The 11,487-nt window shown below is 20.0% G+C and overlaps 4 protein-coding genes across 4 annotated transcripts in view; 2 read left to right on the forward strand and 2 right to left on the reverse strand.

Annotated features, from left to right (window-relative positions):
• Positions 1-373: 373 nt before the first annotated feature.
• Positions 374-1,822, forward strand: PF3D7_0409200 (protein SOF1, putative; the record flags this gene model as incomplete). The annotated part of the gene is made up of 1 exon (XM_001351370.1): positions 374-1,822. One exon carries the CDS (start codon positions 374-376, stop codon positions 1,820-1,822), a length of 1,449 nt encoding a protein of 482 aa, XP_001351406.1.
• Positions 1,823-2,454: 632 nt separating this feature from the next.
• PF3D7_0409300 (methyltransferase, putative) lies at positions 2,455-5,729 on the reverse strand (the record flags this gene model as incomplete). The annotated part of the gene is made up of 3 exons (XM_001351371.1): positions 2,455-2,529; positions 2,634-2,717; positions 2,856-5,729. The coding sequence occupies 3 exons, from the start codon at positions 5,727-5,729 to the stop codon at positions 2,455-2,457; spliced, it is 3,033 nt and encodes a 1,010-aa protein (XP_001351407.1).
• A 1,757-nt stretch (positions 5,730-7,486) lies between these two features.
• Positions 7,487-9,505, forward strand: PF3D7_0409400 (chaperone protein DnaJ; the record flags this gene model as incomplete). The annotated part of the gene is made up of 1 exon (XM_001351372.1): positions 7,487-9,505. One exon carries the CDS (start codon positions 7,487-7,489, stop codon positions 9,503-9,505), a length of 2,019 nt encoding a protein of 672 aa, XP_001351408.1.
• A 1,170-nt stretch (positions 9,506-10,675) lies between these two features.
• PF3D7_0409500 (NAD(P)-binding protein, putative) overlaps positions 10,676-11,487 on the reverse strand; it is a gene marked incomplete at both ends in the record, with an annotated part of 1,445 nt that continues 633 nt past the window's right edge. The window contains one exon of the mRNA XM_002808603.1: positions 10,676-11,487. This exon is cut by the window's right edge and continues 165 nt beyond it. Coding sequence (XP_002808649.1) covers positions 10,676-11,487 — 812 coding nt within the window.

Below are 11,487 nucleotides of genomic sequence, written 5' to 3' on the forward strand. Positions count from 1 at the left end.
ATAATTTCATTTCATTTTTTTGTTTATTTTAAAAAATTAAAAAGTATGTCGACTGTTGTACTTTTATCATTTATTATATACAAATAAAAAAAATATAAATATAATAAAAAATTATTATATAATTATCTACTTATAAATATATATTTATATTATATATATTTTATATATATGTTTTTATAATAATAACAGGATGATAAAACAATTTTATATGTCACTCAAAAAAAAAAAAAAAAAAAATAAATAAATAAATTATATTTCTAAATATATATATATATATATATATATATATATATATTTTTTTTTTTTTTTTTTTTTTTTTTTTTACCTTTATATTATAAAAACATTCTGATGAGATATATTTTCTATAATAATAATGGAGATAAAAATATTACATAGAAACCCAGAGGAATATAAAAATAATAAGGGGACATCAAATTACAAACATGTAAGAAGCTTTGATAAGAAGATTCATTTATTTCAAAGAGAAGTAGAATATAAGAGAGCTCTGAATGCCACCAAGATGGATAAAATATTTGCCAAGCCTTTAATTAAATGTTTAGATGGACATGATGATTCTATAAAAAGTATTTGTGTATCGAATAAAAACTTGAGCGATTTATACAGTGGAAGTTGCAATGGTATAATTAATATGTGGAATGTACTAGATAAAAAATTAATAAAAAAAATAAAAGCACATGATGGATTTGTTCGTAGCCTATGTATGAGTTATGATGAGAAATTTTTATTTAGTTGTGGTGATGACAAATATATTAAACAATGGGTAATTTATAAAAATAAAAATATTAATGATATAATAAATGAAGAACAAGATAATATACATCAAGAACAGAATGACATAACACAACAATCAAATAATATATATGAACAGAAAAATGATAACCAGTTTCATTATTTAGAAAAAGAAGATGTACCCAAAAAAATTTATGTTTGTAAAAACGTGCCTAATAGTATAGATAAGCATTTCTCAGAAAATCTTATTGTTTCAGGTAGCCAAACTTTAGATATTTGGGATTATTATAGAAATAATGCAATATCTAGTTTTGATTATAACAATGAATATATATATTATGTAAAATGTAATTATTCACAAACCAATTTAGTAGGATTAACACTCTCCGACAATTCTATAGGTATAGTAGATATAAGAAATAAAACACCTATTAAAAAATTATATCTAAAATATAGAAGTAATTCATTAAGTTGGAATAATATGAATCCAAAACAATTTGTTATTGCCAATGAAGATTCTAATTTATATTCTTTTGATATGAGATATTTAAAAACAGCTTATCTAGTACATAAAGGTTTTGTTAATGCTGTGCTAGATGTAGATTTCTCACCTATAGGAAATAAATTCGTTGCATGTTCCTACGATAAGACTGTTAGGTTATTTAATTCAGACGAACCCACAAGTTATGATGTATATCATACTAAAAGAATGCAACATGTTTTGTGTTGTAAATTTAGTCAAGATGCCAAATATGTATTTACAGGTAGTAGTGATATGTCCCTACGCATATGGAAAACCATTTCTCATGAACCCTCAGGAATTTTATCCAATAAAGAAAAACAAGCCATTAATTATCGAAATAAATTAAAAGAAAAATTCGCATCTTTAAAAGAAATTAAAAGAATAAGACAACATCATCATGTGCCAGCCTTAATCAAAAGTTTGTCTGATAAAAAGAAGGTCATGCTCGAAGCAAAAAAGAGAAAGGAAAAAAACAAAATACAACATTCAAAAAATCCAGAGCAGTTACCTATTCCGGAGAAGAAAAAAATTTTTGTCACAGAGCAATAAATATGAGCACCAAAATATATGTACATATGATAAATGTGAATATATATATATATATATATATTTTCCTAATTAAACCTTAATTTTTAGTGTATACAATTTTTTTTTTTTTTTGAATAAATTATATATATATAAAATATATATATATATATTTTTTTTTTTTATATTTATTTTGTTATATAATTAAAAAAAAAAAAAAAAAAGGAAAACATAATCCTTGAAAAATATATAATATATGTTTATCATTCTAACTTATGATATTCTTTTATATTTGTCAATAATTAAAATGGTAAACCCTATATAAAATTAAAAAAAAAAAAAAAAAAAAAAAAAACTTTCACGTTGTATAATAATAAACATATAAAAATATATATGGAACATATATTTTATAGTCTTATGGGTACAAAATATTAACCCACGTCTTATGCATATATTATTTTAATTTTTCCATAATTCGGCATTAAATGAATAAAAATTATGATTTTCATGTGATAAAATATAAGAATGAACATAAAAAAAAATATATACATATATATAAATATATATATATATGTATATATATTAATATTGGTATATTTTTTTTTTACGGTATATATTTCATCCTTGTACACATTTGTGTTTACATGTTTCTTATTTTACATTATCTTAATGTTATTTATAAATTGCTCCAAGTCAAAATTTAGGAACCACTTATCATAATAATTTTTAATCTACAAAATGGAAAGAAATATATATAAATATAAATATATATATATATATATATATATATATATATTGTATTATATTTAAATATACTTATTTGATTTGTACGTACCATATATAATAGGTTATATTGAAAAGTTGTATTTTTTTCGGGCGTGATAATATTATCACTACATATCAACACTTCATTGATCTCCTAAAGAGTAAAAAAATATATAAAAAATATTATATATATTATATTATATTATATACATATATGTATATATTAATTTGTGAATAGTATTAAATTTTGTATATAATTTGTGTGATAAATAAAAACATATAAATTTTTTACCTTATTAATTGATGATATACTAATTAATGTGACAAAAAAAGTCTTAAAAAAGTTGTACACATACGTCTTTGCATGTTTATCTCTTGTTAATAAATTAACTACTAATATACCATTATCCTTTTTTAATATATTTTTAATATTATTAATAATATGGTTATTTAAAAATTTGACATGTGGACAGGTCATATATAATTTATATCCATCAGCTGTTATATAAGAATTTTGAGAATTATTAATATCAAGAAATATGATATTGTAAAATTGATTTTGTGTAAATTTTGTTATATAATCATAAGAATCATTAATAATGTAATTCATTATATGCCTTTCATTATTATAGGTTTCATCAGTAAATAAAGAATAAAATTTTTTTACTGTTTCATCTATTTCTATAATATCAAAATGTATATAATAATCATGAAATATTGTTTTTATAATATTGGATAATACATTAGTACCTCCTCCTAATATACATATATTAATTTTAAAATTTTTATTATTAAAAAATAGATTTGGATTTATTACAAAAAATATACTACAACAAAACATTATATGATATTGGCTAGCTGACTGTATATATTCAAAGGTTATATTTTCATTATCATTTTTTATTTCTTGATTTTTTTTTATAGTATATATTAATTCAGATTGTACAGTTAAAGGATCATAAGAAAATATCATTTGTCTTTTATATATATCTTTTTTTTCAAAATATATTTTCTTATCCTTTTTATTTTGTTTTAATAAAGTCATTACCATTTTTTTATATTCAAAAAAATTTCTCTCATTTGGATAATCATCATCATTATTGCATAAAACATGATCATCGCAAATGCCATTATTTAACAAGTTGTTTCTAAGAGTATTGTCTTCTATGTGTTTCTCATGGATACTATTAATTTCTTTATGTTTACTTTTATTATTATTGTCATTATTATTGTTATTATTTTTGTTTGTTTTATTTTTATTTTTTTTTTTTTTTTTTGATTTTTCGATTTTATTTTGATCGTCATGAAAATGATCTGACATAAATTCATCGGTAATTAACACATCTCGTATAATAATACTAGTACAATGTTTAGACTTTTCGCAAGATATAATTTTGCAATCTTTTACATCTTCATTTAAAACCATGATGGGGAAATTTTCAGAATTGGGAAGGGCCAACTCGTTTAAAATGTTTCTCAATTCATTTTTTACAGAATTTAATAATATATTAATTGAATGATTATTTTGATACAACACGTTAGAAATATTGTTGTTATGATGAACATTATGATTAACATTATGATTAACAATATGATTACGATTAACATTATGATTAACATTATGATTACGATTAACATTATGATTATGATTAACATTATGATTATGATTAACATTATGATTATGATTAACATTATGATTATGATTAACATTATAATCATTTATGAAAGAATTGAATGGAATATCATCCAACGTATCATGCAATATATTATCAGCTCTCTTGTTATCCACATTACAAACAATAGTTTTATCATTTGTTTTATTTTGTGTACTAAAAAAGGTTGATTTCATAACTAGAAGTAATCTTTTCGTTTGAGCTTTTTCAGATAACTCTTCATTTCCTTCAGGAGAAGCATATAAGGAATGAAATTCATATCCCCATGGTACGACAATAACAACAGTATTATATTTGATTGTTTTTTGTTCGACATTCGAATCATACACAATAATATTATAATCACATAGATTTGTATTTTGATTATATATATCTAATATAATACGTTTTCCTTTTTTAAATATATTAATATTTATATTTTCTCTTATTTTTCTAATTTCTTGTGGTATTTTCCATATTGATATCTCTCTAATTTCATTATTATGTATATTTATAAAATGAGCAGAATAATCATTTTTTTTATTATTTGAAGTTTTATAAAATGCAAAAAGGAATGGATGTAGTGTAAATTCATTTGTATGTTGTTTTATTAAATATGGGAAAATCTCTAATTTGATATTTTCATTATATATATTTCTAATTATTTCTTTAATTATATAATATTGACATAAAGTAACTATTAAAAATAAATCTCCTTTTTTCATATATTTAAATATATGAGAAAAATAATTTTGTGCATTCTTTTTACAAATATCTTCTTCATTTTTTTCACAAGATAAATACGAATCTAGAAAAGCTTTATCAAAAAATATTTTATAATCATATTGTTTATAAAATATATCCTTTTTTTTCTGTGTTTTTTTTTCACAACAAAAATTATCATAATGGTTTATTTCTTCCATATGGATTTTATATCTATCTATTTCATCATATATTGTAATATTATTATTACTGTCAATATTGTTAATATTATTACTATCAATATTGTTAATATTATTACTATCAATATTGTTAATATTATTACTATCAATATTGTCAATATTATTACTGTTAATATTATTATTATTTTCGTTTTCCCATTGATAATCTATATTTTTTAAAAACGTATCAAATTCTTCTGAGTTATTTAAATCAATATTAATAAATTTCATTTTTTTTCCATATTTCTTTCTCATATTTTCAAGAACAACTTCTGAATAATCAATATTAATAATATGCTTAAATCCATCTTCATAAAATTCATTGCTTATATTGGAATTACCACAACCTGTATTAATAAGTAAACAGTTTTTATTTACATCAGATGAACTTATCTCATCCTCATCTTTATCATTACTATAATTTAATCTTTTCCTTATACATGTGTACACAATACTTTTTATATCCTCATAACTTCCATACCACTCAAAATTTTTATTATCTATTATACGAAAAAAATTGTTCCAATATTCTCTCTTCCGAAAATCAGAATAGCCAGCAGGCAAAATTTCCATTGAGCATAAAATTTGGAAACCTCAATCGGACAAAAAAAAAAAATAAAATAAAAATAAATAAATAAATAAATAAATAAATATATATATATATATATATATATATATTATAATAAATACGTTTCCTGTTATGTATTTAAGAACCTGTATATAATACAAATATGTTATTATCTAATGTTTGTCATTCCTTCAAATATATATATATATATATATATATATATGTACATACAATTATATTCTCTATATCCTTTTATATAAAATAATATGAACTTTTCATAAAAAACACAAATAATAGAATATATTCAACTAGATTTATATTTTGACATTCCAAAAAAAAAAATAAACAACAAAACAATATAATTTTTCAATATAAAAAAAATAATATATATATTATAATATTTTTGTACAATAAGAGGAATGACAAATAGCTAAAAAAGTAAAATATATAAAAAATATACTCTTTTACATATAAAGAAGGAAGAATATTAAAGCATTTTATTATTTTTTTTTTATTTTTTTTTTTATTTTTTTCTTAGTCAAAAAAAAATATATGACAAAATATTTCAAATATGTTGTTATTAAACCATATATGCTCATAATATATATATAACATCATATATATATTATTATATATATATATATATATATATATATTTATTTATTTATTTAGTCGGAGAGCCCATAATAATATAAGTAATATATAATATATATAAACTTGTGATCATTCTATACCAGCACAAAAAACATATTATATGTATAACATTATATATATATATATATATATATTTATTGACACCTAATTTATATATATAAATCATTATATGCATATATATTAATATATATTTATTATCATCATATAAAAAGGTACTAAATATGGGTTATTAAAAAATTTATGAAGAACATTTTTTTCCATGTTATAATTTTTTATATATATTTATAAAATATATTAAAAAATTATATAAATTGACCTTTAAATATTTATTTACAATATATAGTATTATAAATATATGTATATATATATATATATATATATATATATATATATATATATATAATATAATAGTATATATGTACATATATTTAAATACTAACTATTGTATATTTTATAAATACTTCATAATATATATAATATATATATGAATCTATAAATTATAAAATTATCATTTTATGTCAATATGTGTTTAAAAATAATTTATACTTTTACACTTTGAAAAAAAAAAAAAAAAAATAAAAAAAAAAATAATGCGATGAATTCTTCTTCACATTATAATCTTTTTATAAATAATAAAATATGATAAAATTTACACAGCATCTTACTTTTGCTTGTGAAATGATAAATGTTATAAAAAATTATATATAAATAAATAAAATTATATTTATGCAAATGTATTTTTTATATAAGCATGTAAATATATAAAAATATAAATATATATATATATATACATATATATATAAAGATCTACATATTTATATATATTTTAATTTTATTTTTTATGTAAAGTATAACCCTTTTTAGTTTTTTTTCTTTTCTTTTTAAATTAAAAATTTTGAGATATTCTATCTTACCTTGATTCTTCTTCTATTATAGCTTCATTTGTTAATTTATAAAAAAAAAAGTAAAATATACATACATATATATATATTTATATATATTTATATATATATTTATATATATTTATATATATATATATATATATAGTCCTAACCTTTTCTTATACACCATATCTATATTTTAATTTTTTTCATCAAATGATTATATAATGTTAGCTTTAAGAATATTAAGAAGAAAGGTATGTAGTGAGCATTTCCTTTTTGAAAGGTCATTTTTCACACAATCAATAAAAGGAAAGAATGGATGTTTAGTAACCAGATATGATAAAAACAAATTATTGTTTTATTATAAAAGAAATATAAATACTTCAAGAAAATGTTTAAATCAAGATCCTTATACAGTTTTAGGTTTATCTAGAAATGCTACAACAAATGATATAAAAAAGCAATTTCGCTTACTAGCCAAAAAATATCATCCAGATATTAATCCATCTCCAGATGCAAAGCAAAAAATGGCTAGTATTACTGCAGCATATGAATTATTATCAGATCCTAAAAAGAAAGAGTTTTATGATAAAACAGGAATGACTGATGATTCAAATTATCAAAATCATTCATCTAATTTTGAAGGAGCTTTTTCAGGATTTGGAGATGCATCCTTCATGTTTACAGATTTTGCAGAAATGTTTACAAATATGGCAGGAGGAAATAAAAATACATCAACAAGAGGTGAAGATATACAAAGTGAAATAACATTAAAATTTATGGAAGCTATTAAAGGATGTGAAAAAAATATTCGATTAAATGTAAAAGTATCATGTAATAATTGTAATGGATCTGGTAAAAAACCAGGTACTAATTTAACCATATGTAAAGTTTGTAACGGTTCAGGTATTCAACGTATGGAAAGGGGACCTATAATTATTGGAGTACCATGTAGAAATTGTTCAGGTAATGGACAAATTATAAATAACCCTTGTAAACATTGCTCAGGTAGCGGTGTCAAATTTCAAACAAAAAATATAACATTAGATATACCTCCAGGAATAAAAAAGGGAATGCAAATGAGAATCCCAAATCAAGGTCATTGTGGATATAGAGGAGGAAAAAGCGGTCATTTATTTGTTACAATAAATATAGAACCACATAAAATCTTTAAATGGGTTGATGATAATATATATGTTGATGTACCTTTAACAATCAAACAATGTCTATTAGGTGGTCTAGTTACTGTACCAACCTTAAATGGTGATATGGATCTTCTCATTAAACCTAAAACATATCCAAATTCGGAAAAAATATTAAAAGGAAAAGGTCCATGTAAAGTAGATTCTCATAATAATGGAGATTTAATCATAAAATTTAGTTTGAAAATACCAGAAAAATTAACACCTAGACAAGTTGAATTAATTGAAGAATTTAATACAATAGAATTGAACTTACCTAACCCTCAAACTAATGTGAAACAAAAAAAAAATATATATGAAACGAAAGGGAATATCAATGAAAATATATTTTCTATGAATAATACATATAATAATATGAAGGGTCCAGAAGGTGAAACCTCAAATACCCAAGCCAAAAGTATGAAAAACCAAAATTGGAATAATGAAAAAAGTGTTAATAATAAAGGAACTATATCCAAAGATGAAAAAAAATTAAATATGAAAAATAATCACATAAATGAAAAATCAAATTTGAAGAATTCTTCTCATATGGATACAAACAAAAATGAGGAAAATATGTCAGATGATGAAAAAAAAAAAATTAAGAAAATTATTCCTGAACCACCTATGCCACACACACACAAAATTGTTAATAATTTAGAAAGTAAAAATTCATGTAATATACCTATTCCACCTCCACCACCCAAATCTTCTTCAAAGCCTATATCAGAAAATCAAAATATTTCAAATAGAGAACACAATGGTGTTACAAATAATAGTGCCAAATTGGATAACAATATTAATATGAACTATTCATGTGATCCTTATAAAAATGTTACACAAAATGATTTAAACAATAATGATAATATAAAAAATAAAATCTATAAGGACAATACAAACATATCTAATCATCATATATTTAAAAATGATAATATTAACCAACAACAATTTCATTGTGCAGATAATTCAAGTGAAAATAATAATGAAAGTGATATGAATACTACTTCAACTTTTTCCTTTGCAAAAAAGTGGATATCTGATAAGTTAAAGCCAAAAAATTGATATATAATTACACAAATAAAAAAATAAAATGAAATAAAAAAATAAAATTAAAGAAATAAAAGGAATTATTTATTTTTTAAATTAGATAAAATTAAAATGTACAAACCTTTTCCCTTATTTTATTTTATTTTATATTATTTTCCTTTCCTTTCTTTTTTTTTTTTTTTTTTTTTCTTTTTTTTAAATTCTTCCTATTTATTATTTTGAAAATAAAATTTATTTTTATTTACTATATATGTTTTCTATGATAACTCTTTTTAAAAAAATTCAAAGTTATCAATTTATTTCCATTTGGAAAGTAATATATATTATGTACATGTACGGCCTAACTAGCCAAAATGAAAAAAAAAAAAAAAAAAAAAAAAAAAATATATATATACCCATAAATATATGTACAAATATATGTACAAGAAATATAAAATATGAATAAAATAATAATAATAGTAATATTTATTATAATTATAATAATGATTAGTATTTCCTTATATGTGTCTAATTTTTTATTTTTTAGGGATTATATATAAATTATCACATATTAGAAATTATCCTTTTTATTTCTATGCTTTTATCAAAATTAGGCATAATGAAAAAAATAAAAGGTTGATTCACAATTTGTTAATCATTGTTATTTGTGTTATGAAAAAAATATTATATATATGTGTATGTACATATATATATATATATATATATATATATATATATATGTGAAATATATGTCATACGGTAAAAAAAATAATGTTATAGCTTTATCAGGTGTATATATATAACTTATGAAAAATATAATGAATTAAAAAATGAAATATGTATAAATAAGTGTATATATATTAATATGTTAAAAATGATTTAATAGTATATAAATATATGTTTGTACTAAATTAAATGTGGTGATGCATAAAAAAGAAAATGATGAAAAATGGATCTTTATTATGTACAGATATTAAAATAGAACAATATGAGAAAAAAAAAAAAATAATAATAATAAATAAAAAAATATATACATATAAAATATAAAATATTATATAACAATACAACTGATAAATAGTGTATAAATTTGTACATATAATTAAAAGGAAAAGGAAAACATCATAAATATACACACATATATATATATATATATATATATATATATATATATATATTTATATATATATGTATGTATACATTTTAGTATTAATTATAAAGAATGGAGTGGAATTTTTTTTTTATGATATACTCAATATATAATTTATAAAGGGAAGATATGAATATGAAGAGATTACTAAATGATACATATATAAGATAATCAAAATAGGATTCAGGATTTCTATAACCAGAATGTAGAATTGATAACATATATCCATTAAATCGTAGTGTTATAAATTTTCTTCCTTGTTTTAATTTATTAATAATTTTATCTGCTGCATAATCTGAATTTATTGTATTTGTTAACTTTTCAATTTTTCTGGTAACTTCTGGTTTTTTTAAATTTTCTTGTATAAATCCTGGGGTTTCAATAGATGGTAAGAATGCATTGGCTATATGTATATTATAATATTTAAGTTCTTGATCTAATATATGTGTATATATCCACATAGATGATTTACTCATAAGATAAAAAGAATAACCATATATAGGATATAGAGCTCCTTCAGTATTTATAAATAATATTAATCCTGTTTTTTTTCTTTTCATATGAATAATAGCTTTTGATATAATATCAATATTACCATAAATATTTGTATTAATTGTATATATTAAATCATACATTTGAAGTTTATTATTTTCTTCTGTACTTACATAAGCAGCATTACATATAAGAACATCTATATCATTTATATCACAAATATCTATATCATTCCTTTCCATTTTTTGCATTCTTGATCTTGTACGGTAAGCAATATTATAATTTTCTTCATCTTCTTCTTTATCTAAACTATTATTAATTAATACATTATCAAAAGCCTCTTTTATGGATGCCTTTACACTTAAATCACATCTAATAA

Source organism: Plasmodium falciparum (assembly GCF_000002765.6).
Source record: "Plasmodium falciparum 3D7 genome assembly, chromosome: 4".
NCBI lineage: Eukaryota > Apicomplexa > Aconoidasida > Haemosporida > Plasmodiidae > Plasmodium > Plasmodium falciparum.